The sequence below is a fragment of the Prinia subflava genome, chromosome 2 (assembly GCF_021018805.1).
Source record: "Prinia subflava isolate CZ2003 ecotype Zambia chromosome 2, Cam_Psub_1.2, whole genome shotgun sequence".
In the NCBI taxonomy this organism is placed as follows: Eukaryota; Metazoa; Chordata; class Aves; order Passeriformes; family Cisticolidae; genus Prinia; species Prinia subflava.
The window spans coordinates 54,666,826-54,694,819 of NC_086248.1; the positions used below are offsets into that span (position 1 = coordinate 54,666,826).

General features: G+C 38.4%; 2 protein-coding genes across 6 annotated transcripts in view; one reads left to right on the forward strand and one right to left on the reverse strand.

Moving 5' to 3' along the window:
• Nucleotides 1-17,514, forward strand: part of L3MBTL3 (L3MBTL histone methyl-lysine binding protein 3) — a 79,981-nt gene extending 62,467 nt beyond the window's left edge. For all 5 annotated transcript variants that reach the window (XM_063389989.1, XM_063389990.1, XM_063389992.1 and 2 more), the window contains exons 17-22: nucleotides 2,104-2,250; nucleotides 3,634-3,798; nucleotides 7,431-7,522; nucleotides 12,184-12,347; nucleotides 13,103-13,165; nucleotides 15,610-17,514. In XM_063389989.1, the coding sequence (XP_063246059.1) occupies nucleotides 2,104-2,250; nucleotides 3,634-3,798; nucleotides 7,431-7,522; nucleotides 12,184-12,347; nucleotides 13,103-13,165; nucleotides 15,610-15,753 (775 nt within the window). In that variant the 3' untranslated portion in view covers nucleotides 15,754-17,514. The remainder of the gene's footprint in view (nucleotides 1-2,103; nucleotides 2,251-3,633; nucleotides 3,799-7,430; nucleotides 7,523-12,183; nucleotides 12,348-13,102; nucleotides 13,166-15,609) is intronic.
• A 1,787-nt stretch (nucleotides 17,515-19,301) lies between these two features.
• SAMD3 (sterile alpha motif domain containing 3) overlaps nucleotides 19,302-27,994 on the reverse strand; it is a 31,605-nt gene continuing 22,912 nt past the window's right edge. The window contains exons 7-11 of the mRNA XM_063389994.1: nucleotides 23,112-23,195; nucleotides 22,198-22,395; nucleotides 21,658-21,829; nucleotides 19,933-20,015; nucleotides 19,302-19,709 (exon numbers count right to left, since the gene is read on the reverse strand). Coding sequence (XP_063246064.1) covers nucleotides 19,431-19,709; nucleotides 19,933-20,015; nucleotides 21,658-21,829; nucleotides 22,198-22,395; nucleotides 23,112-23,195 — 816 coding nt within the window. The 3' untranslated portion in view covers nucleotides 19,302-19,430. The remainder of the gene's footprint in view (nucleotides 19,710-19,932; nucleotides 20,016-21,657; nucleotides 21,830-22,197; nucleotides 22,396-23,111; nucleotides 23,196-27,994) is intronic.

A 27,994-nucleotide genomic window follows, 5' to 3' on the forward strand; every position in this document is an offset into this window, starting at 1 on the left:
GCCATCATTGTGATAGATGCAGCAGCATAAGACATCTGGCAGAGGCTAGCCGTAAGACACACAAAACCAGTAGGTTTAGAATACATGTAAGTAGACATATATAAATAGATTTAAAATAGAATGCCTCATTCTGCTTAAGAGAAAGTAGAAATAAAAGGTGAATGCTCCAAGTTAATTTTGATTGGTAAATTTTGTTCCATGTCTCTAAAAAATGTCATTAATACAAGCATACCATACTTCAGGTTTAGTGTTTTATAGCCAGTTGTGTGGCTGGACTCTATCTGATTTGGATGTGTAAACAAAATGTTCCTCAGAAGACGGCAAAAAGATGACAGTTCTGTGCTTCATTGGATCACCTGGGGATATGGCTGTATGTCCCTTTAAAGCACTGTTCAGGCTGTTATGGAACAACATCTGCTTAGAGTAGCCTTAAATAGGGATCTCATCATGATTAGAAAAGCAGAAACTATTCTGTTTTTTTTCCTCCATAATACAAGTTCAGCATAGCTACTCAAGGATTTAAAAATAATAATAATATGATATTTGAAAAAGAAAATGTTGATACTGTCTTGTTTTCAAATGACCCAATTGAAGAAATCCAACATACCCCGCAAGGGTTGACTGACTTGGCCTTAAGGAATTTTCTCCTTTTATGCAAGTGCTGATAGAAATGTAAATTTCCACCAACTTTTTGTTTATCTTGGCTTCATCAAAATTAGATCACCAATATTTGTCCAGCTCTTTTATAGGAGCTGTTATATACTCATTCTGAACCCAGAACTTTGTTGGTAAAGAAAGAGGAGGGTAGGAGAGTGTGGCATATTTTGAATTAAAAGGCCATTTTGTTTTTTCATGCTGTGCTTTGTAGAAAGAAAACTATAGTGAAAGCTGTTGTTTTTCTATTGATTTTTGAAATTTGGAGGTGGCAGGGCATATGGCTGTCAAGGCAGACTTGTTTATGTTGGACAGATCTCTTTGGAAATCATGCATGTAAATATCAGTGGAACAAAACATTGCAGTAATTTATGGAAAGACATGTAGTTGTGGTAGCTGCTTTCTTGAAAAGAAAATAAGCAGAATTGCGGAACATGGGTTTTGTTACCTTTTAAAATTATGGAAGTCATTGTAACAATACAGGTGAGTAAGAAAGCATAATTTCATAATATAGTTAATGTCGTAGCTCATGAGCCACAAATGGAGCATCCTATTTAGTACAGCCTGCCTGGTATCTTACACAGTTTTGGAAACTTGAGGGTGATGCTATTCACTGTTGTGACATGTATATACTATTCAGATTTTAGGATATTCTCATTGATGTGTTGATTATGTGGTCTGGCTGACTAATCAGTTGAACACTGCAGAGAAAGTGTTCAAAGAAAAATCCTATTTCAGCCCCATATGTTTTGGTTTGTGTTGCTGTTCTTTGCTGTCCTGCTTCTTGTGCAAATGCAGGTTTTCTGAATTTGGTACAACTTTCACATTTCTTAGAGCAGAATTTACAAGTCAATGTATCAATGTTCATTGTCAAATTATTTCCCTAGCAGGAGTGCAGGGAAATAGGGAGTGTTGAATGTTAAGAAAGACTGTAAAAATATCAGTCTCTTAATGGAGTATCACAAAATGTCATTTGCTAAGACAGGGCAGACACTGCAGTAAGGGAATGTGCCCCATTCCTCATGTTCTGACCTTGAAATGTGTAGACATTACATAAGAGAAGTATCATCCTTCACATAAATAAATAGCCACAGTAATATGACTTTATTTGGAGAGACATGGGTACAGTCAAAGGCATCCTGTGTTGGATGTATAAATACCATTGAAATTACGAGGGAGCAAGCTAAAAATTTATCAAGCAATTTTCCACAATGAATGTTGTAATAGGAATTAATACAATTTGTGTTACACAAGTTGCTGGCAAAAGGAAATGCGAAGTTGAGGTTTTTATTTGATGGATTTATTAACATTTTAGAGTATGACTACTTCATTTTTTTTTTACTCTTCTTTATATGATTGCATCTCTTTCTAAGAAATTCCAATGTCATTTTGTTTGACATCAGTAAAGTATCTGAGAATAAGTAGTAATTTTTCTTCTTCAACTTCTAGTGCAGTCAGCTGTCCATATTCAGAGATGAACTTGAACAAAGAAAGCCTCTTACCTGACCGATTGAGTGGGGAGATGCCTGCAGCCAGCCCTATTCCCAGAAACAGAAAAGTGGAAACAAATGAAAGATCCACCTCTCCTGTAATCAAGTAATTATGATTGAAACAATGTCCATGACTAACAACAGTATTTTACTTCTCTGTTCTCCAGTTTGATTTATGACTCTGCAATGACTGAATGGTTTCAGAAAGGCCTGCCTATTTATCTACATTTTCATTTTCGGGGAAGAAAAATGGTTTTTTCAGTGCTTATCAAAAAGGTCATGGAGCTGTCAGAGACTGCTACTGATTTTACTGTCTGTGGTTTAACAAGAGTTTGGTTTCATCTTGGATGTAACTATCTAGACTACTAAGTGGTTAATGGGAATTTAAAATTTAATGTTTCACTTCAGAAAATTATTTCTTTGTGTTTCTTTTGTTTGCTGCAGTGGCGTCACTGACTATAGGGACTGTAAATTAATGTAGCTCTTTGAAGAACAGCACTGTTCTGTCATTACAGTGAGAGTGGGGAATCAAATTACTGGGACTGGGTTTTGCAAGAATAATGCTGAAGTCTAGCTGAAACATTTAAACAGAAGCACTGGGAATGAACAAAGGAGTGCAATACCAAGACTATTATTTTCAGATGATTATTTTATCTCAGAAATTGTGGATACTGATTCTTGTGCTTATTTTGGGCTAAAGGGAAAAATAGAGAATTTAAGAAGGAAAGGAAAGGAATGGAGGCTTTTCCTTCTTTTCAGGGGTTACATTAATGTAAATGTGAACGTATTAATAACGTTGTGTAAATGTGAAGATTTCCAGTCCCCACTGTAATGACCACATATTTTCAATAGATGGTATTTTAAATTGCCTTCTCAGAGACAGTTTCAGCTTCATGCTTTAAAACCCCAAATGTTCTGCTGTCTAAGAGTTCTGCCTGATTTGACTGTTATAAATTTAGGGTTTTAGAAATCTGAAGTGACTTAATTACTCCCTGGCAGGTGGCCTGGGTACCATTACAGTGAATCCAGCAGTACTCTGAGCAAAGTCCTCAGTGGCAGGGACTGTGTCAAGTGCTGCTTTTTTCGTTGTCCCAATTAAGAGGCTGCATAGAACATTTTAAGGGCTGCACAGTGATATATTACAGGAGAGGAGGGATAGGAGGAAAGTAATACCTCAAAGTGTTCTTGTGTTACAATTATTTGAAGTGGATTGCTTGTTATCACAAATAATATTAGACAAATTCTGTTCCTGCTGAATTGCCTAATCATTTTACCATTGGCTTAATAAAGAGTTCTTTATTTTGATTTCTGAAAATGACAGGTATACAATTTTGTTAGTGACAAGTGAAAAAACTTCTCTGTATTTCTTAAACAAAAAAAAAAACCACCTTGGATGTTTTCAGTTGACTTTTTGTGCACAGAGAAAATAAATTAAACAACAGCTTAGCTGCTTCCAGTTTAAAACATTTTTTTAATTTGCTTTAAACAGTGACAGAAAATGCCCCAGCCCTGGTCACATAGGTATGAAATCTTCACCTCTCAACCGACCATCTGGGAAAACTGTACCAGAAACAACCAAGCTGGAAGATGCAGAAAATAAATCTCCTTGCAAGAAGCCCCTGTTATGCAATGTGAAAGAAAAGAAGGCACCTGGGTAACTCTCAGTTTCTTTCAAAGTATTGGGTACTTGGAGTCAGTTTAAAATGCAACTTACCAGGCAAAGCAGTCCAGTGATTTGTCTGTGGAATTCTTAGAAGCAGTTGGGAAGGAGATGGAAGCTCTTCAGCTCTCTTTATCTTAAAAATAGAGGGGAAGGGAGTATCACAAGGTATAGGAGAAATACTTGTCAGAGGAGACGAAAAATACAGTACGATTATCGGAAATTGAGATCCTTCTTCCTAGGCTTGTGTCCAAATTATTTTATATATACAAACATGTACAAACGTGGAAAAATTAAAAGTAATTCTTTAACTTTCAGCATCTGGCATGCATTTTTGACAGAAAATGACATGAGAACTTTTTTATACCATAAATATTATTCTCCAGTGCAACTTTGGAAACTATCTTTGAAGCTAAAAATATACAATTCAGTGTTTTCATGGGGATAGGTGAGCCAATAGGATTCCCTACATTATTTTAATTAGTTATAGTATCGCTACATTATTTTATTGACTATTTTCAAACAGAAGTAGATGACACTCCAGAATGAGATGTGTCATTTGTTATATATTTACGTGAGCTACATTACTTTGTGTTCATAATATATGAACTGTGTTAGTAATAATAGTGTCTTGAGAGACAGAGTTGGTATTAGATGGTAAATAGCCCACAGTAAAGCTGATGGTTGAAATGGAAGTGTTTTGTTAAGAAGTGGACTTTGATGATCTTTATTGGTCCCTTCTAACTCAGGATAATGAACAGCATTCACTAGTCATACTCAAGCGAATTGAAACAGCAAAAAAAATAAGATAGCTTCAAGAGTAATTTTGAAGTAACTTGTGTTAAAAAACACTTGTAATTCATCATTTTAACTGTACCTACAGTAAATTCACATTCCTTTTAGAAGTATACTTTGGCTTTACAGACTACCTCTTAAGTTTAATTGAAGAAAAAAAATTTTGTCTTTTATTTTTTTAGAGGGTGTTACCTTTAGAAGACTTAACCAATACTTGTGCTATCTGTTCACTGTGTTGAGTCAGTTTCTTTAAGAGAATAAGTCATGTGCCAGCTTTGAACTACCCAGAGACTTTGCAGCTCGTGTTTCAACTGTTTGAATACACTGATGACTGGCTGCATTTCATCATCTAGCTTTCCTCATTCATTATGTATCCAGCAAAGTCATAGAGGACTTTCAGTTGAATAATCTCCCTTTGAAAAAGGCATGAAAAATAATGTTCACAACATTAGGTATATATGAACTGCTGGGGTTATAAAATATTGAGCATCTGCTTATTGCAATACCCAGTGGATCTTTTTAGATGTGTATTCAAAGTACACATGCATAATTGAAGACAAAGATACACACACTTGTGTGCTCTTTAGTTGCTGAGCTCATAGTGTGGATTTAATTATGTTTGACTTCAGTTCAATTGTGTATACCTTCGTATTCAAAGCTAATCTTTTGTTTCATTGAAGTCCTTCATTGAAGAACCAACCACAAACGATCCCAAACAGGAGTTTCATGTTGTCATGCTAAATCTAAGTGGTACTCAGGTAGTCTCTGGTTCTACTACTCCTTTTTTCTCTCTCCCCTTTTTTTTTTTTTTTTTTTTTTTTTTTTTTTTTTTTTTTTAAGCTCTCTATGCATCCAACAATTATACTAGAAAATTTTGGTTTGCAAAAATATAATTATGTACATAAAAACTACAGTGTGTCCCTCTGGAATATTCCTGAGATTAAAAGTCACAATAAAAATTACATGCCTATAGCATATTCAATTTTAAAGTATCTTCAGAATAGCAAAAGAATTTCACTGTAATAAAGACTCCATTCTGGAAATCTTTACAGTGAAGGAAGCTGAACATTCAGGCTTGGAAATCAAATTATACTGGCTCTTAAAAAGATTCGATTTGTAGTCCAGCCTCTTCCCTAAAACCTTCAATTCATGATATAGTCATATTTAACTAATGAGGTAAAATTTCTGTATGTATGTTGCTATGAAAATTGCCCTCAAGAAAAAAATGGAGGTACTTGTTTGCTCACAGGATTTGGTGATCTCTCTTCCTTGTGTTGAACTACAGCTGTCATTTCCTTTGCCTTTGGAATTAATTGCACTAGTTACTTCAACATGTTACTTTAGAAAGTTTTCTGTGTTTGTGAAGTTTGGAAAACAGGTTTTAAGTGAATAAGTCTTTCTGAGGAAGATGCTGTGGAGAAGTCCTTTGTGGCACAGGAAGTCATACCTGCTCTATGCATTCCACTCGTATTGGTTGTTGTACTAAAAAGGCTGGATTTTCTGATGTTCATTTTGCACCATTGGTAGTGTGATAATTATATTTCTGTTGAAGTCAGTGAACTTGAAGCTCCTACTTGATTTAGTCACAGATTTTTTTTGTATATAATATATAAATGATATTTAATGGTATAAATTAATACAGTGGAATTAAACAGCTCTGTTTCATCTGTGGATTTGTGGTTTGAGGTTAGTTTATCTTGATGCTTAACAAAATGTTAGGTGTGCATCAGCGTTTTATCTGTAATTTTGACATTTGTTAAGTTTGTTGTTGTTGACTCCTTCTGTGGTAGGTAGTAAAAGCATCAGTTCATATAGTAGTGGGATTTCTTGTTGTCTGGACTCTAAGAATCATTCTGTCTGGTGCCTATTTTTAGAAAATGCTCATTATGTAATTGGTATCTCTGAGTGCTCTGTGATGGTTTAGTGAGAGTTGGCCAAAGTGATCTGAAATTCTTAAAAAGTAGAAGTAGACATGAGACACATAATGTCAGCAAATCCATACCACTTCACATCTGTAAGAAACCAGAAAATACCAGGAAAAACATCTGGAAATACCTTCTGAAGGCAGAGTTTGAAAAGGAACTTCCCAGGGGCTGACTTTAATACAGAAATGTACACACCCCCACGTGCTCCCACCTTGTGAAATTCTCTTTTTTCCACATCTCTTGCCCAGTTTTTCTCGACGGGGGAAGACATTCCCTCTCCGCAAGTTTTTGGGCTGGCAAAGCTTAGGTAGCAGCTGGATAAGAAGTAATGCAAAAGCAGATGTGAAGGAATACAGATATTTTCAGTGGGATCATTAGCAGCTGCACAAGAGGGTGTCAGTAACTGTACTGACAAGGAGTTGATGCCAGGTAGAGATGAATGTTGGGCAGAGGAAAAGGAGTAGGTGTTATTTCAGACAGCTCCTGAACATGGCCTGCAAAACCAGCCAGGCTTTGTAGGACATGCAGCTAAATATATGTGTTTCACCCTTCCTATCTTCTGATGTGGACACATCCTCTGCCTCCATTTGTGTATTTTTCAGTTCCAGTTACTAAGTGAAGTGTGTTGGTATGGTTTACAGAATCTTTCTACACTGTTCTTGGGCCTTATTTGTAAAATTCATGTCAGTAGTCGTTCTTGGTTCTTCTTTGTAAAATTCATGTCAGTAGTCATGCCATTCTGTGTAAGTCAGAAATAAGATCCTCTCTGTTTCTATATTTTATAATGATACAGCATCCTTTGTGTGGGAATCCTGGTGTGTTAATAGTATTGCTAGCAAGAGATTTCATCATGCTTGGTGATTTTTATGATGTATTAATAAAAATTGAACATCTTATTTTCCTCAGTGGAGTACTACAAACAAAGGACACCATAAAGCACAAAGAGTGTGAAGATGAGGAGACAGAAAATAAGCTGCTCATTTCAAATGAAATCAAAGGTAAATTGCTGGTATTTCATTTGTTTCAAACTGAGATCTGCAGAAGTGAAGTGTGATGTCCCTTAAAATTCTCATGAAACCGTATTGCAACTTATTTTCCACATTCACTGTTTGTGTCCAAAAATTTCTTGACAGCAACACTTTTAGCACTGTGTCCTGGCTTGGGACAAATTTGGAAGGGAACTTCCAAAGGGATGTTCCCTAAAGGGCAAAATTCAGCCACCCTTCCCCTTACCTGTACAGGAGATTACCTTGTCATCATCAAAGGTTTTTCCAAGATCTTCATCACAGTTGTAAGGATGAGTGCAAAATTAACAGTATATAAAGAATCTCTTCAATGATGTTTTTCACTCTTTTAAAAACAGCTTATTAAACCAGTCTGAATTGTAAAGATACAACATTGGCTTATTGCCTTGAAAGTGTATGGAAAGTTAAAGCATTTACACAGATTATTATTACAAATATAATACAAAATTAAGGTTACTTACTTAACCCAGGCTCAGACTTGTTGAGGGTGATGGCCAGATTGTGGGTCCTCATTGGTGAGACAGGAAAGTTCTCCTATGGTCTCCAAAGATTTCTTCCAACGTGGGCTTTCCTTCTGTTCAGTGCTTCTGTGTGGTTGTATGTAGTGCTGTGGCAAAACCCTTGGCTGTTCACAGATCCAGTTGGATGGATTGAAGCAGCTGTTCATTCATAATTTTTATCCACATTGTTTAGGAAGAATACAGCACAAATCCAGAACATCAGAGTCTTATATTTGCTAGTTTTTTCACATGGGAAACTTAGTATATCAGGCTTGCTATTAGACTGAGTCAGTGTGTTGTTTCAGTGCAGTTTTTGCTGCAATAATTTTTATTAAGTGGTACAAGGTCCATGCAAGTTAAGCGTCTTAATTTCCTAATCTTAATTCCTTGTATTTTTAGATTATTTTCTTAAGCAATTTTTTTGTGCAACAACAATTTGTAAGGCTTTCATCAAAATTCATGGGAATTGAGTAACTCTGTTTCTTGAAGAGCTACATGTCTTACCTTTTAAGTGAGCTCATCTCTGTAAAACCCAGGAAATTCTTTGGGACTAGTAGAGCTTGCATAAAGATAAAATTAAGGTAGTGGTTTATGTTTAATTATTAACTTTTGATGCATTTTTTTAATCTTAAGACATAATTTATCTGCCAGTACTTTTCAGGTAGATCTGAGGCACTCTGGTGAGTGATTTGAGAGATTCCATCTTTGTAGGAGCTGTGAAAAAGCTGTGTTAGTGTTTTGGAATATGGTGTAGTTCAGAATTCTAGATAATGAAGCATTAAAAGAATAATTCTCTAAAGCAAATAGATTTTTTAGTCATTTTAACTATTTTGTTTTTTGCAGGAAGGAAACATGCAGTTTTGGTGCTAACCTTTTCATTTTTTGACACAAACAAAAAATTCAAATAGTTGGGAGCATTTTAAATTGTCTGGGATTGTTCTTTTAATTCTAAGAAAACTGGCCTGATTCTGTGAAACATTTTGAGTTTGACACAACTGACTGTTTGGATAAAGTTTCACCAACAAGCTCTGCATACTAGGTTCTTGCATATTTATATTTAGGAAAATAGAACATTTTCTTACATTACTGTCTGGAAAAGTTGTCCCTTTTAAACACATAATGTTGTGTTATTATGTGTTTAAGTAGGGTGGCACATTTAAACTGTAAGATGAAAATGAATCATTAAGTTCTTCCTATCATAGTTGTGGAAATCTCAAGATAAAGTAATTGTGGATTTGTGAACTGTCACTGTTGGTATCTATGCTGATTTGCCTTGGGTTTTTTTTGGCATGTCACTTACCTTGTTATTCTTCAGCCTTCTTTTGCCATATTCACTTGACCATTTCCCTACTGATAACTTTATATAATGTGTACTGCTGTCTTCCCTTTGTTTGGAGAAAGATTATTTGGAGCTAAAGAACTCCACTGAAAGCACTGTCCCATCATACTTTCTATGGGCATAAATCTTGTGCTTAAAACCCTTATATATGCTAAGAACTGGACCCATGCAGGAGGCAATAAGCAGTGTTCATGGTCTCTCATTGATGCTAGAAAGTATTTGCCACTCGACTTCTTTGAAATGTAAGTTTATATTTTGTTCTATGGTAACTCACCAAGAAGATAGAGATGAACTATCAGAGAGTGTAGAGTGTACATTAAGAGTGTACTTTTTGGCTGTTCATTAAGAAGTGAATTTCAGAGGTTTTCCACAAGGATAACAAGGTGGCATAAAGTAAGGACAGTGTAAAGGCAGGTGGGCTGATGCTGAAGCAAAATGTCAGAAGAGAAGAATATGATTTAGGTTTAAAAGTGTGAACTTTGTGCATCTGGCTGCTGTTTTGTGGAGCTGGCAAGCAGATTTTGTTTCTTCACTTAAGTGATTGAAGAAGCTGTTTGTGGTTCTGTGATGAAACTGGCTGACCTCTGGTGCACCTCAAGTTGCTCCTCTCCTAAATGCCCCAACTGAGACATAACTTGGAATATATCTCATATTCTCTATGAGATTGCCAGATTGTTTCTCCATGGGAAACAGAGCTTGAATGAGAAATACTCCAGAGCCTGAGGGCAGGGAAAACTTTCAACTGTCTGGTACTAGAGGCATCGATTGTAGCCAAAGTGGTGAGTTCTGGACTTCCTGATACAAGGTTACCCACACTAAATCTAAATTCCCCTTTTTTTGGTGTTGTGGTTGTATCTGCCACGGGGCTAGGGACTTTTATTTTAATTTTCTCCATCCATTTGAGCAGGCAGGCACTTTACATGCTCCATTTGTGCTCTTTGCCTTACCTGTGAGGCAGATACTGCACAGACTAAGAATGCTGCTCATTATTCCTGTACCTTTGTGCTGTTGCATGTATACATATGTTTAAAGGTGTGAATACAGGGTGTGATTTGTGTGGTATTTTCTTCACACAGTATTATAGTCTGCTATTTATGTGGCATTATCAGTATATAGCATGTTTTGTGAATGAAAGGAAAAAATAGCTCAACACTTATATTTTTCAACTCTTAAGAGACCTTGTCTAGAAAGAAAAGATCAGAGGATAAAGGTGGGGAGGGGATTCGAGGAAACAATTAGAAAGATACTGTTCAGTAAAACATGCTTTACATTCAGCATAGTTGCTACTTGACAATACACATTCCTTTCTCACTGAGAGTTTTATTAGTTTTAGAGGCTCTAAGGAGCATTTGTAAAACAACAGTGAAGTGTAAAAAGACATTTAGGGAGCTCTCTTTGAAGAATGAAAGTATAATGATAGTAAAATATTCAGAAGTCTATTTTTAAAAAAATTAATGAATGGGCTGACAGTGCTGAATAAGTGGCTGAGAGTCAACTTCAGAATAATAGGTATTAATATGAAATGAGGATAAATCTTGAAGGTAACAAAAAATTAGGCTAGAGGAGCAGAACAACACAACCAAATGTAGTAACATCCTATGTCATGTGTATTATAGACCAACCCCACTGTGCTGGCAAAAATCCAAAATGGGAATTTGTGCCCTAGTTGTTTGACACAAATATGTGAAAACTAGAACAGTAAGGATTGGGAACACTTGGGGTTAATAGCAACTTCTCAAAAATGAAAGTACAATGGAACTGCAACAGAAATGAGCAATCCAAACAAAAATAGCATAGGGATTTGTGAGTAACTGCATGAACCATGTCATTAAGGAATATTAGGCATTAAGAGTGTACTTTTTGGCTGTTCATTAAGAAGTGAATTTCAGAGGTTTTCCACAATTTTAGTTGGCAGTTGGGAAGCACTTGGGCCTGAGTTCAGATAGCAGGCATGTTGCTTTTGCACTGCCAATGGATCTAAATGAACAGGAATGTCAAATGCAGTTTGACATCATTCGAGGCGTGACTCTTTGCTCTTTCCTGCTGCACACTTCTGCAACTGCTGCTTTTCTGTTCTCCAAACAACAGCAGCATGTGTCTGAAGATACCCTCCCACCAGTACTTTACCTTTGGGGGCAGTGGGATGGGAGATCATTCCTTCCATAATGGATGAGTGAGATCAAAAGCAGCACGGAGGAGTTTAATGTTATTTTCCAAACAAAGCATTCAGTTAAAGTGGAAGCAGAGAATTTGCAGATATTTGCATTTTTTCCTCAGAAGAACTGAAAAACATTTTGTTGTGGATGAGCCATAAATGTTGTGTGGGCTGGAACTGTATAACTGATTCACTTGGAATTTTGTAGCAGTGCAGTGCTGCTTTTGATTTTCTAACAGCTCAACCCCAAAATTAAGTTAATTCTTGTATTGCTGTACTACTATTAAATGTGGGTGTGATTTACTGTACCAAAATATTTAAAATTGTTTGACCTATGGTGTGTTATGCTAAGAGTTATGATGGCATGAAATTGTTTTGTGTTGAAAGAGACTTCTCCCCTGTAAGAGTAGTTATATTTATAGAGAGCCAATATAATGATAGTCATATTAGTGGAAGAGCAGTCATGGCACTTCCAATTCTGGTATGGTATTCATGGCATTTCACTATTCAAGCAAAACTGTACAGCTTGTGTAGGGAGGCCCATGAATGGAAATGAATGTTCACCATGAAATTTCACCATGACTGATCTCATCGTCCACTGAGGGATTTAATTCTTGTTTCTTGCTTCCTGTTGCTGAAGGTGTTGAAGAACCCAACACACAGAGGCTTCTCTCTCAACCAGTTATTGTGTCTTCTAAGTTGCAAATCCCTGGCCTACCCTTGCGCTGGGAACAGCAGAGCAAGCTCCTTCCAAGTGTAGCTGGGATCCCAGCCAGTAAAGTTTCTAAGTGGAGTACAGATGAGGTAGGTTCCCCCTTTGTCTAATTAGCACTGTCCTTGAAGGTTGATTCAGAGCTTTAGTTTATCCCTGTAGATTAAGAATAATACATGAGTACTCAGAGGATTAGATTCAGCCAGACATAATGTAACTGATCCCCAAAATGCTCATTCCACTGCCATCCAGCCCCAGACGCAGAAATATTAATTCATATGCATATTGATACAGATAAATATGTGTATATATATAAAAACATATTCGCTGGTGTTGTAAAGAGAAGTACTAAATGTACAGCCCAGCATATCAAGTGCTCATGGTCTCCACGACCAACATCTAGTCCCCACACAAACACTGGAGGAATGGTGTAGGGGTCTGCACGAAGCAGGAAGCTATTCCTGGTGCATAGTTTGGATGTGGCACACTGCTTTGGAGAGTGAGAATGTAGTGCAAAGATGAACTATGTGGATATTGGTCAGGCCATAACACCTGATTCTAAGATTAGAGCCTCTGTTCAGGTATGTAACAATGCTTGGACAGACAGAATCTTGTCACTGCTTTACTTTCCACAAGAACTGTGACTGTTCCCTGCATCTGAGGAAGTTGGATCTCATTTAATCAGAGAAAAAAAGAAGCTTGGCTCTGCACTTACAGAAGAAGGTGGAACACCTAATATGAGACTGTAAAAACAAAAGCTAAAAGACTTGAACGATTGTCAGCCTTAAAGACTATTTTGAGTAAACACGAGTCTTACTAAATCTTTTGCTGTATACTTTGGTGGCAGGTCTCTGAATTTATACGAAGTTTACCAGGATGTGAAGAACATGGCAAGGTGTTTAAAGATGAGGTGAGTATATTTTATTTCAAAAGGACAGAGACAACGAAGCTTGGTAGAAATACATATAAATTAGTGGGATGAAGTGTATGGAATCATAGAATCATCAGGATTAGAAGAGATCTTTAAGTTATGAAGTCTAACCCTCCAACCCAGCACCATCCCTGTAAACTCTAAGCCCTATCAACCAGCACCTTATCATCCTCTTCCAGGGATGGTGACTCTACCACCCTCCTGGGCAACCTATTTCAATGCCACATTGCATAAAGTCAGATGCAAATGTATGGAAGATTAGATTGGTTTTCAGGTCATGAAGCAGGAAGAAAGTAAAGAGAATACCAGCCAAATGTCAGCCACGTTTTTTTCCAACTTTGTTCCTGCCAATTGAAATTACTTACAAACTTTGTGATTTACTACTGTTCTCTCTTGATCCGGTTGGACAAAATTTATAAGCAAGTATGTTATTTTATTTCTCCAGGATGTTAATAAGTAAAACAAAGCAGAACAGTGTTTCAAGATAACCATCTCTTGAAACTCTTTGCTATTGACACTCTTCCTCCTGATATAGCCAATTTATGAACGTGATTTAACGGAGTGGGAAGTGAGATGATCTGAAGGTTCTGTTGAGGTTCAAAGGAGCATGTACTCACCTTGTGAGCATGCCAAGTGTGCATTTCTGCCATCTGGGAAGATTGTTTTTCCAAAGTTGTCATTAGGAATGGATAGGGCTTTTAAATACATAAGGCCTTATAAACTAGGTTGTCTCATTTTTTTCTGCTCAGAGGTTTGTTATTCCTGTTAATGCTTAGCCTCAAGAAGGTAATTTGATCACAGATGCCAGAGTGAATACTTCAGGTGCTTATCCCAGACAGAGGAGCTGAATAGGCAGAGTCAGCCAGCCTTTCAAGTGAAGAATAATTGTGAGACTTAGACTTGAGAAGGCACCTCCTGAGGAAAATGCATACAGATGGCCCTGCTAATCTTCTGCAACAGAAGTTTTCAGTCTTTGTAGACTGTAATGACTATTACAGCTGCATATCAAAGGACTGACAGGCTGCATCTCTGGGCATTTGGCACTTGCTCAGATGCTAAGCATTTTACTATTCAAGCCTGGATCGTCCCCTGTGTCACGTAGGGTGTCTCATCAATGAATTTAGAAGTAGAACTTGGCATATTGCTAATCAAGTCAGCAAACACCAAGTGCCATGGAGATGTTACACTTTCCTTAACACTTTCATTCTCAGAGTTGTGAGAAAAAATTTCCCTTCACTAGGATTCAGCCTCTCAGGCTTTGTAACTATGAGTAGTAAATTAGACTTCCCCCACTGAGGTCATCAGGGCATGGACTGGCTGACATCAGTAGGTAGAAGATGCTGATTCCAACTTCTGCTGATGAAGATGAACCCTCACCCTACTTCTGTTAAGATCCTTCAGCTTTTTATTTGGGCAGCCCCAAGTTCACACACTTCAAGTTCTGAGCCCACCAAGTCTGGCTTTGTGTACGAAATGAGTAGAAAGTAATTGTGGGTTACCACTGCAGTTACCACTGCAGTGTTCCTCAGCTTGGAGTGCTGGGGTGTCCTTTGCAGCGTGTCTGATTCAGAAAACTTGCTTCCTAGCCCTACAGAAATTCAGACTCTATCTCAGATTAGTATCTTTAAGGCCAAGCAGTGCTCCTGATTTAACCATAGTTGCATTTTATTTATGGCTATCCAGCTTACTGAAAGTTTACCTATAGATACCTAAGTGATCCACAGATTACATAGGAGATGTTGGCCCCATTGAAGCTCCTGGAAGTGAGGCCCCTGGAGACTCTTTGTGTTGGGATTTAGCACTCCTCCTGAGAGAGTGATTTGTTTGCAGGAGAATGTTCATTTGTAATGTTTAGTAAAATATCAACACTACAAAGAAAAAATATTCCTTGTTTTGAAATGTTTTGTTTGTGTCAGAGGCAGTTTTATTAGCCTGGCCTCTGTTTTCTTCTGGGATCAAATTCGTTTCAATATGCAGTTTAGTGAGCAGAGAAGTGGTGGCCTGAAGGGGATTCTAGCTCTGTAGCTGGAAGTGAAATCCAGAACCTTTCCCTATGGATGCTTGCATAAAAGGAATAGCTAAAATGTTTAAAAGCATCACTGTGCTTCACTATAGTTGAATTATACTTCATTTACCCACTTTACTTTTGAATAGGTTTTATATTGTCAGTATGAAAATAAGAACTGTTTAGCTGCAAGCCAGACGGTTGTTTTCGAGCAGGAGGAAGATCATCCTGTTCTCTTGGACTAGCTGATCTGTCTAAAGGATGAAATCAAAGCTCTCCTGAAAGCATTTGAAAGTGCTTGTATTCAGCCAGTCCTTAACTTTGTCTGAAGTTGCTAGGCCTTTTCTTTTCATGTTTTCTGAAACATAATGTTGCACTGTCAGACCTATTAATAGCTTTGTGTGTTTTTCTTTTAAAGCAAATTGATGGAGAAGCATTTCTGCTAATGACCCAATCAGACATAGTCAAAATAATGAGCATTAAACTGGGACCAGCCCTAAAAATCTTTAATTCCATTCTGATGTTCAAAGCTGCAGAGAAAAACTCACACAATGAACTTTGAAGATAATGGAAAATGTGCACGAACCAGCTTTCTCCACTGGAGCTCATGTTTTATTCAAAGCACAAAGACTCACTAGAAGTGTTGAGTAAGGACTCTCAGAAAGGAAGAAACTTAAGTCCAGCACTGGTGGACTATTTATATTCTCCTGGAGCCAGTACACACCTGAATCCTTCTGGGAAGTGTTCAAGCTTTTGAGAAGGTACTGTGTGACAACCGAGTCAGCTGGTCTTATTTACCAAACTAATGGCGCTAATTCTCCATGGATGGTTAGGATCCCTAACTGTCTCTGGACATCAAGAAAACCTGCATTGATTATTTATGCTGTATTATGTAAGGGAATGTTAATATTTTCTAAGGATTCTTGAATTGTACTTCGTGTACCCATTTTACTTTTCAGAAGCTTTTACTTCATTTTATCAAAACAAAAAACTGATCAGCCAAAAATTAGGCTACAGATAGCCACATGAGACTGTTATGGCTAATGTGTATTTGTGCCATAGTTTAAAAATGAAACACTTAATGTTACATATGTGACACTTTATGCTACAGCATATTACTTTACAGATAATAAAACTGTCTGTTTGCTTGTAACAAAACAAACCTTGTTGGGGTTGAAATTATAATGCTTTTTTGATAACTGAGTGTTTTTACTTTTGCACGATTACAAAAATGTTACGTGAGTTTTGCCACCAGCATCTTTAATGTATTTTATCAAAAGACAAGTATAGAGAAGTCTGCAATTGAAAAATAAAGTTTGACTTCATTGAAGACTTTTTGTTTATGCTGCACAATAGAGTCCCAGCCATTTACATGGCATATGCTACAGCCGTTCAGAACATGCAGGAAAATAGGAGTATTTTGAGGCAAGGAGATTAGCAGAAAAGAAATTACATTCAATTGTGTCTGCACTTCCCAGTATTCAGCATAGTTACCACAACAATGGAGAAAAACTGTGCTCAAGCTAGGACTGCTACCCTGGTTTCATATTCAACAGAGGTTTGTTTTCCCAGTGGTGGGACAATTATTTTACCCACCACTTTCTAGCTGAAAACTCTGATTTATAAATGAGTAAGGCATAGAAGGAATGGCAAAGCACAAGGAAAAGGATACTTAAATGCTTGTGGTGTACCAGCACATCCTAGGTGTAAAATGTATTCACTAGGTCATATGCAGGCTGCAGATGTCACCAGCAGGTACTGAGGTGAGGCAGCCTCCTTTCTTGGAGGATTATTACAACGATTTGTCAGGGCAAGTCGTTGCACTTGGTATATATACACACAAGATGTAAACCAGATGCACTTTATGTGGGAGAAAGCCTAGCTACCTGCATACTGAGGACTGCTCCAGGATGTTACTTTGCAAGAAGAGAGAGAAGAGTTGGATCAGGATTTTTGGCAGCCCTCTGTTCAGTGCTGCAGTGGGCAGTTGCTCAGCTGCAGAGTTGAGAACAAACAGAGCATTTCTGTTGCACAGAGCTGGGAGAATTTTACATCTTCCCACAGATTTTGCTAGGCTTTTCTTTGGCTGGAATTCTTAAGTGGAATTCTTAAGTTTTCACTCTTTGTGTCCCTTCCAGATTGTGTAGGTGACTGGTACCTGCCATAATATGAGGTGAAACAGGGTCAGTATTAAGTAAGTTGCATTGCTCTGTTAATTTCCTTCCACAGCATTGCATAAATAATATTTTTACATTTTGTTCAACATGTGTACGTTCAAATTGCACTCTTATTGTACTACAATACAAATAAAACCTGAACTGGAGCCTCTGTTACCTTTGTGTGTGCCCAGGATTCTTGGATGAACCCAGCTGCTCCTGGTGGGTGTGGTGTGCAGTAATTCCTCACTGTAGCTCAGTGTGGCATAGTTTTAAAGGAGCAACTTAGCTACTGCTGCGTGCCCTCTCCCTTAACACTTACTCCCAAAGCTCACATCCCCCTGGCCATTACAATCAGAATGCCATTTATAGCTCTAGACTTGGTCACCAGCAGCAGCTGAGGTTGCACAGGTAGGTCAGTAAAAAGCCAAATTCTTCTGTTTTCTTTCATTCTCTCCTTCTGTGTAGTTTATTTTTCCTTTACCCTCTGTGTTGGTCCTGTGTGCCAGGTCTACAGTCTGCAGTGATAACCAACAAAGAGATTTGCAGCTCAACAGAGATTACTTGGGGATGTTAGCATCTCCCTGAATTTTTATATACAACTACTTACAAAGTACTGTGGTTTCAGAAATAGATTTGAATTAATACTGTTTATAAGATGTAGAACAAACCTCACTTGAGCCCATTTTTTTATTCATGCAGCTATCACATACAATAATGAGGACATACATAATCCTTACTTTGTATCCCATGTGAAGAGGTAGCTGAGCATAGCCACCACAGCCACCAAATTCACTTGGAAACTAAAGCCATTCATCTGACCTACTGAATCTCTGAAATGGCATTTGGCATTATTTTTTATCTGTGGCACCCCAGCCCTCACACTGGTAAGGGTTGTACCCTGCATTCCATGGGAACCATGTGAAAAATCCTAAGCCTGTAGCAAGAGAGTTTGGCCACTAAATGCAGCCATCTCCTCTCATCCTGAAGGAACTCCCACTGTAGTCACCCCTGCACAGCCAAGCTTTAACAAAGCTTCTGTGATGTTCCAGGCTGTGTGTTTGAGTGTTTACCAAAAGTGCTGCTTTGTCTATACTGACATTTTTGGAACTGGTGGGAGATTGGTCTCTAATAGAAAGCAGTGTTTTAATAAAAAGCCAGTTTTTATTTCTAATTAATGCAATGGGTCCTGGCTCCTGTTCCTATCACCAGGCACTTGTCCAAAGCCTTGCACTGCCAGACAGTATCCTCTGGGATTTTCAGACATGAGTTAAGAATAGAGGGATGTTAGAAGAACAGAGAGGAGTTAAGAATGTCGAGGAAAAGAGAAGGCTGTGGAAGAAGAGAGGAGAGGTCTTCCACTCTGTGTGGGCAGACAGAGAGTCACCATTTGGAGAAAGCTGATTTGTTCCAGGGAACAAATTCTGAGAGAAAATGAAGCATTCCCTCTGCAGCACCAAAGCTGTGGTTACCAATGCACATGGCAGCATCCCAGAGAAGTCGTTGTTGCTACTCTGAGAACTCGTCTTAGAATCCCTATTTAGTAAATTCGGGATTAATGTTAAAACGAAATGTTTCATGCAAGAAGAAAACAGTAAGAAAGTCATCATCCTGCAAATTAAAAGCCAGCCCCACCATTTTAAACCACAAAAATTATTATATTAGGCTCTCAGCAATCATAAGAAGTGATGGTAATAAGTAAATGTTTAATTTGTGCCATTTCAAAACATGTTTTTGTATTACCATCTAAAGCAGGGAAATGTTCATGTTGGCTCATGGGTTTTTTTAGTTCTTACAATCAAAATATCTGATTTTTTCAAATGCTCCATATAGAAAAATAATGTGTAACACATGAAGTAATCTAGAAAATTTTATTATCTCTAGACTGCTCCAAAATCTACGTTTCAAATAACGGAACTACTTGAGTTTTAATTTTTTTTAGAGAAGCCAGTACAATACAAAAAGGAGGGCATTACTAAACATAACTTTTAAATATACATACACTTTCACTAGAAAGAATGGCACAAAGGGATTTATTTTGACAAAATATCAAACGCTCCTGGGAGCAGTGCTGGGTGCACCATCAGGTACTGGATGCTTGGGTGCCTCCAGGTCCTGCTGGGGTGGGCAGGGATGCTGGGTTCCTCACCTCAAAGACCAGGGACTCCAGGAAGTTCAGTGTCCTGTGGATCCTCTTTGGGCATGGGATGTCAAACACATGGAATGCAGCCACCAGTGCTGCCAGAGCCATGGTGCAGTCGTCGAGCTGGGCTAACTCTTCCCTTTCTATGTACAGGGCAAACTCACATGAATTCATGTTGAAGGGATTCTTCACTTCCATCACTGGTGTCACTGCCTTTACCTAAATTTAAAAAAGGGATATTTCAAAGGATGCCACAGGCCAGAGAATGAAGCCTGATAACACTGCTTTTAGGTTAGGTGGTATTTCTATGAGTATTTCTACTCAAAAGGCAGGCTAATGTCACCTCTTCCCAGAACTAAGCTGAGCCATCAAAAGGCCAGGTGATGTGCATATGCAGGTGATAAAAGGAAGAGAGACCAAAGCTGCTGGTGCTGTCTCCTACCTCCTCGTTCACTGCAGCAAACAGACTGGAATCATCTCCAAAGACCTCTGGCAGGAGTAAACATGCAGCAGTCATTTTCATGTCTGTCAAAGGCAAGGATGTCTACTAAATCACAAAGGAAAACTTTCTGGCACTGCAGTATCTTCCTGGAAAAACAGATTGCAGTTTATATGTAATAGATAACAGCTCTGTAGTGCAGCTGTTGTTCACTGCACTTGGAAGAGTAGTTTGTACCACAGTCAATATTGAGGCAACTAAGCTGGTAATGGACATTAGTGTCCAAATAATTCATGGGACTCTGCTACTCAGTATTACGATTCAGTTTTCCTCACAATAAGTAAGTTGGCCTTTGGGTTGCTAGTAGTTGAGTTTGTGAGCTGAGTAGTCTTCCTGCCCCCACTGTCCTTCCCTAGCTCCTCTCTTTCCTGTAAACTGGATGTCCAGGGAGTCCTGTTGCCAGGACTCTGCTTTGAAGGCTGTGGTACCAGCTGGTGCTGAGAAGCTGCTGGTACCCGGTACCTGCCCTGGCTCAGCTGTTATTGACATCTTTTTTGCAGGTCAGGCTTCTGGTAATGTGTCTCACTGAACTCACCTTGCTATGCATTTATTATCTAGGTGCCAAGTCAAGCTGTTTGTGAGGAAAAAAAAAAAACAGAAAAGTAAAGGCCTTGGGACTTTACTAGGGTATGAATCAAAATCTCTGTGGGCACATTGTATAAGATAAGAGAAAAATTGCTTAATATATCCATAGATTTCCTTGGCCAAAGCTATGAAAAGAAAGTCCATAAAGGCTTTCTGGATTAGACTACTCCTTGAAGAATTTTAATCTATCGTGAGTACTTTTCTTTCTAATCTTTGCAAAAGAAACCCCCAGAATTGTAACCTACACTGCTTGCCTCTTTCAAAGATGACCTGGCAATAAATGGAGTGAAACTGTTATAGGCCACACCTTTGATTGACATCCTGGCATTATGCCTGTTGGCAGAAAGTGAGTCTGAGGAGGACTTCTCAGGAAGCTAAGCTTGGGCGTAGGCAGCAGCAGCTGGGGAAGAATGGCAATTCTGAGTGACTGCTTGAAAAGTTTTGTCCCTGCAGCACCACACTCTCACTTCTCAGACTGAAAGATGCTGAGCGTCAGCAGGTGTTTGCTCCCCCCCAGCCAGGGAGCCAAACACACCAAGGTACATGGACCTCACCAGAGGTACCAGTCTGTGCCCTCTTTCCTACAGTGTGTCTCTGCAGAGATGAGATGCCTGAAATTGTTAGTGGGAACTACTTCTTTAATTTTGCTAGGATAAAGATTATAACCATAGAAACTTGCTTTGTAAAAGAAAATGTGTCTTTTTCTATGGGGCTATTTCTAAAGCAAAAAATTAGTTTTCTGTGGGTACTTTTAGAGAATAATAAGCACTCATGTATCTAGAAATACATACTTCTGCTCATCTAGCAATACTTACTTGAAGGTAATTACTTACTTTATCAGACCTGCAGTCTTTTATTCAGTGAAAAAAAAAAAAAGAAGTTTAAGTACTTGACTGACTTAATTTTCTTACTAATTTAGTGGCTTTTATTCTCAGTGCTTCACCATCACTATATATTTTCAAAGAAACCATAACATTTTTGAAGTGTGTTTCCAGTACAATTGAAACTAGTTTAGTTACATAAGTAAGAGCAATTAGCTACAACAAAACTCTGGTATTCAGAGCATAGGAGATTTGTACTGACATTTCAGAACGTCTTCCTCTGTGTGCTGCTTCAGATTTTCTTGCAGCATAATGTTAATTGGATTATTCTTCACCACATACAAGGACAAGATGTTTTCTGAATAAATCTCCAAAATCTCAACTGTTTTCTTATAAATGTCCATGTGTGTGAGAAGCTGGAACTCCCTAAAAAGCTAAAAGAAAAACAAGGATTTGGTATTGCAAACCTCAAAACCAAAACTGTAAACAATGCATGCACTTTGAAGATAGGATAAAACTCAGTTAAACAAGATTATAAATTCAAGAGAGTGATTTAATTATTTTTCAAAGCATGGAAGAAATACATCAAGTAACATCAAACTGGTGGTATGTGTAGCACCTTTAACTCAGAACTGAACTGATGAACCTTTCAAAATGGGATTAGCTGCAAAAATATGAGTTAGATTAAAGAGAACATTACTGATGGATACTTAAGTGGAAATATCCTATGAAATGCATGCCTACAGATGTATCACATCTGTAACACAGAATTCAATGTCATTGTTAAAAATAGCTCTCTTACCTGATAAGGGCATCTTAAGAAAGGAAATAGTCTAAGAATATCTTTTAAAGGTGCCTTATTGCTGATCATCTTTCTGCGTATTTCTATTGTCACATTCATCCTGTTATCCACTTCTTCCCAGTTCCTCTGAGTTTTCATGTATTCTTGATTAAGCCACTTAATATGTATATCCATTGCACTGCCTTTAAGATGAGCAAGCTCTTCCTATTAAGAAATGAAGGACAGAATTGTAACAAATCAGCCTTTTAATCTAATTATTTAGCCTTTTTATCTCATGTCATTTGATATGACCTCTGTGATTAGAGCATATCGAGCTCAGCAGAAAGGATAGTGAGTTTCAGTTCCAGCTCTCTGAACTCGCCCTCATATTCTAAGTTAGACTAAGGTCTGTTTTCATATAAAACTATATCTCTCAGCCAAGTCCCCCAAGCTCAAATTGCATATTTGAGGCTTTTCATGAAATTCCTGTTCCTGTGTCTGGTTTGTCTCTTTGTGGTATATTGGAAATGAGTAGTCAATTCTAACAACAATTCAGTGTTTAGCAATATTAGCTCTGTATTACCAAGAGAAATAGTATTTTCCTCATACCCATACAGGTCCTAAAATCAGGACAACTAACTGTCACATCTATGTAGCTGGAATTTTCACCCCCAAGGAGACCAGCTGAACTAAAAAACTCTTATTGAAAACCATTATTTGAGCAGTTGGACTGTTAGTGTTTTCAAAAAGTATTTTTGTACCTGAGAATAGTTAACAACCTTCCTCAAAATTATCATTATTGTCCCTGAGGTAATTACTAAGTGATTACTAAGAGGAGGGGTGGCCATCCAGAGCAGGAGTAGCCTGAGTTTGTGTAGCTTATCCATCACAGTGAATTTGCTCACTGGAACAAGCTGAGGGCCACAGAGATGCACAGACACCATGCTCAAGCGGTGTTGCCGCTGGCTTTTCCTCTTTGTATTGTCACTGCTGCAGCTGTGACTACACATAGGGGTGGCCTGTGGGTCAATGCCAGAGGGGGTTGAGACACTTCATAATGTGTCCCAGAACACTTCCAACATGGAGCTGTGAAGCGCACAACATCCCAAACCACTTTGCAGTGCTCTGCATGTGCAATTACATTTTCCATTTTAATTAACATCTCTTAAAATCATGCATGTGATATTCCAAGAAAGGTTGTACAAAGTACACAGTGAAAAACCTATCTCTCTCCTAGTACTTATCCATAGATCCCAATAGCCACTGGCATCACAGAAGAAAATAAGATCTGCATGCAGGACAGATGCCCAAGGTGACCCCTGCATGACTCCCTGGCCCTTGCTAGGGTTCTGTATCAGCACAGTCTGCACTCTTTCTGACGAGGATTTCAGTCTTCATTGTGTGACAACAGTCATGTTGTTTGTGACCGGCTTGCATAGGCAGTCCTGGCCTCTCCCTCAGTGCACAGGAGCAGGGCTGGGGGGACAAGTTAGTACCATCCCCTCACCTGCCTGGGAAGGGTGCTGGGAAAAAAGTATAAATGATGAGTGCATGGTGCTACTTCCTGTGAGTCCTGTCAAGACTTCACTACACTGGGGTTTGTCGACTCCCAGACTTTATATTTAATAGCCTTCAGTATGTATGGTTATATAGCCTTCAATAGATTTTTTTCTTCTCCTTCAATTACTTTTCCCAGTCACTTTTCTAACTCTCATAAAAATCATACCTTCCACAAAATCCTGCCTTAAATTTGGCAGTTTAACTATATGCTGTCAGAGGAAATGCATTTATTTGTTTTTCTCCTGCTACTTCTGCCTTTTACTTATCATACTGGATTCAAAACCTATTCATCATCTCCATGCCACTGTAGTTTTATAGATATGTCATATTCTGTCCTCAGCCATCCCTTTTCCAGCTGAGACCATCCTAAGCTGTTTAATCATTCCACATATGAAAGCTTGTCCATAATTTCAATTATCCTTGTTACTGTCTTTGCATGTTTTCTAAGTTCACTGTAGCCTTTATGAAATAGGTGCAGTATGACTTAAAGCACTTGTTGAGATACTGGGACACCACAGGGGCATACAGTGAAATAATGCATTGCCTTTTGTTCCTTTCTTAAATAGTTCTGTCATAAACTATTTTTTTTGACTGCTGCTTAATATTGTGCCAGATATTCTTTGGCCTAGTATAAAAATAGCATTTGTTAATAGTCCTAATGAGCTCAGAGCCCATCACTGTAAGTGTTGTTACGACTGGGTTTTCTCCTTGTGCCTTATTTTCCATCTATCAGAACTGAATTTTATCTGCTGGGTTTTTTGCCCTGGAATGTGGTCCTTCTGCAATTCTTTGGTCTTTGTCTTTAGTATCCTTGGTAGCATCACAAAATGTAATCTGCCAACTAGTCTACTTTTCCCATGTCATTTAGAAATATATTGAACTGCTTTAACTAAGCATTCATAATCTTTTCCACTGTAAACTCCAACCATTTCTGAATAGCCTTGTTTTTTCAATCTTTTCACTGCTTATCCATTCAAGGACCTTCCTGTTTATCCCCTCAGATTATATCCTCTAAGAGCCTTTGAAAGGCATGTGCTAAAATCTCTTCTGAATTTAAAGTAAACTGTATCAGCTGGATTGCCTGTGTCCTCAGGGTTGTTGAATACTTCAAAGAACTAATGAATCTGTGAAGAACTATGTCTGTTTACTGAAACTTTGTTGATTCCTTCCTAATGTGTTCATCTCTTGGGTCTGCATTACAGTTCTTGCCAACTTGGCCAGTGAAGACAGGTTTCTTGGTCCATATGTTCTCTAGCTCTCTCCTGAAACTCTAGAAACTGGCATCAAATTAGCTACCTCCAATTATCTAATATCATGTTTAATGAGAAAATTTGTACATCCCAATTAAAAAATTACCAGTTTTATCCTTGGACATCGCTGAAAATTTTGCTCAAATACTTGATACTGGAAATGTGTTACTGTTCATTTTAGTGAATTATTCTGCCCCTTTTACTGACATGCCAGTCTTGAGACAGATGCTCTGATGCTGCCCATGAAGAATGGTCCTAGTAATGTGCTCATCTCAACTCACCTACTGAGAATCCTTGCAAAATCTATCTAGTTTTTCTGGTATGGCCTTATATTCTGCCAGCCATCCTGTACCTACCTAGGGAGTGCACCTTGAGCACTCCTGGTCCCTTAGCTTAGTTTTTTGAAGAATGCCAACAGGACCTACTGGCTCCTCAGTCTGAGAGAGTGAATTCAGTGCAGTTAAAGAGGTATATATGAGGACGCTACTGCATTGCAGTCAGTCTGCTCACTGCCAACCAGTGATCCAGGTTCCTCACCTGGCATGCTCTGGGAATATTTCTTTGAGGCAACTCCTTCAGATGGACACTAATCTGGTTCCTGGAAAGCAATGTAAAACACATGTGATGGTAATGTTCCATCTCCTGGAACAGCAGTGCTGTGCAGACAGGTTCAGTAGCGTCAGCACTGAATGGGAAGTCCTTTAACACCATGCATTAGGACTGGGATGCTGATGGGTAGTAGTGTTGGTACAGCCTCTGTCTATCATTATTATTGCTCTTGTCAGCTCCCAGCAGCTGCTAATAATATTTCCTTTGAAATATTTCAAATTTTCCTTGCTAGATGCCAATGCATTTTCCAAGTCATGATATTGCTAAGAGCATTGATGCTGCTAACAGTTCTTAATTGCTGGGTCTACCTGCATTAGTTAGCATCAATGCTCAAGGTACTTAGACAAGAAAGCCTGACAGAAGTTAGGACTCTTGTTTGGAATAATCTTTTCTATTAATTGGCTTTTATAACTTCTTCAGAGTGAGAAACAGCTTTCACAGTTACCTAAGTGAGCACAATCTCTGTGTCTTGAATTCTGGTTTTTGAATACTGAAAAGTAGGTCTTGCTATTTTGGAACACATACAAGATATCATAAAAGCACAGTGTATAGAACAGTTTTTGCTGCCACTGTTGTAAGGGACAGCCCTTTTCTCTGTGGTGATAATCAGGGTCATTGGAATGACATTTACTATGATGAACATTGGGGCTTTTTGTATCAGGAGGAGTGATCAAAATAGGCAATGACAATTAGAAAGTGAAGATCTGCTCAAAAAAAACCAAAAAAACCACCAAACCCTGGACACTGATCTGGAACAAGTATGAATCTAAAAAGGCAGGCTGTAAACAGGGCGCTGCTCAAGGCCCATCTTCTTGTCCTGGATGGTGCAAGAGAACTGAGAACACCTCAAAACCGTGCCCCACCTCTCACATCCAAACACTGAACACAAAGACAGGTGAAACAGAATGGACAGGCTGCTGTCAAGCAAAATGAGCATGCAACCATCAGCAGGATCCACACTAACTGGTACTCCAATGAGATTCTTAATTACGGCAGGCTCTGCTTTAATGATACACAATCGCCCTTTTGAGCCAGACAGTCAACTTCAGAGCTAGATTTAGGTGCCAGTGCTAACCAAAAACTTTCAAAGTTCAAAGTCAAATAAGTCAGTTTATTTCTGACCACAACTGCTTTCTGATTTTGTAAGCTGCCTAAGCAAAATGAGAGAAACTGGTTTTCCTCTACCAAGGGACAACTTGTGCTTGACAATTTAACTCACAGACCAATGAAGACACTGGCTGACACAAACAAGATCAAGTGCAAGATGTATGCCAGGGATTTGTGGTTAAAGCTTTTGCTTTGACTTAAAAGCATCTTAAAATATTAACTAAGCAGTAGTACACACTCAAAGTTTGATGTATGCACATCAAAGTTTTAGTGGAAAAATCGCATTACAATAGTTTGGTACAGCCATTGAATGATCATTTATATATGCATGCTCACATTCCTGCTGTGCAAACATTCCAATGCTTAATTTGGAGGCCATTAATCTTAGAGGGAAAGGTGCTATCACCGTGTTTCATTTGTGCATGACAGTCTCAGTATAGATGGTACCTAATGCTGTACCTGCTGATAGTGCCATAAGATTGAGCCAAGAATTTCTGCATCTTGTACACAAGCTGTTCATCCTCTGAGACTTTTACAGATATTTAGCTCTCTTTTTCCCTTGCTGCTGCCTTATTTTTTCTCATTCCTCCCTTTTTTCTCCAGCCATCATTTTCCAAATCCTATTCTTTCTGGAGTCCTTTGAGTCTTGTTCCAAGTTTCTGACTCCTGCAGTGGCGTAAGATCATTGAGTAACGTGATTTTAGTTATCACCTCAAAGAAAGGCATATGCCTAGGAAATGTCTACTTTGCCTAGTTTACCTAATCTGACATAAGAGAGACTCCATCTCACAGAGTAGACTTCACTCAGTCCTGATTCCTCCTTTCATCAGAAAGGACAATTTCCAGATAAAATCAACAGGGTAAATTTCACCATTCTTGTACTGCATGATGCCACCAAAGCAAGCACAAATGGTGTTCCTCCTGGGCCAGGGGTCTTCTCTGCTTTTCATTTAGTCCTCTTGACACAGAATATGCCATTCAAATGCCAGACATTCACCAATTTCAAAATTCCTGCTTATCTTCCCTGTACAGGAATATCAATAGATGTCCAACTTTGTGAGTTAAAGTTTCTGCAGAATCTTTCTGCTTCTCCCAGTCAAAGAACTCATCAAAGCTTTTATTGTGTCTATCCCAGTGGCATAGAAAGAAGATAGTGTGCTTGTGCCCCCCTTATAAATAGTTTTCATTTTGTTATTCCCAGCTCTGCTGGGTGTGGCAAATAATCCTATTTATCTGCAAACATCTACCACTATCTTAGCTGACATCTTGTCAGAGTCTTTTCCTTTTCACAC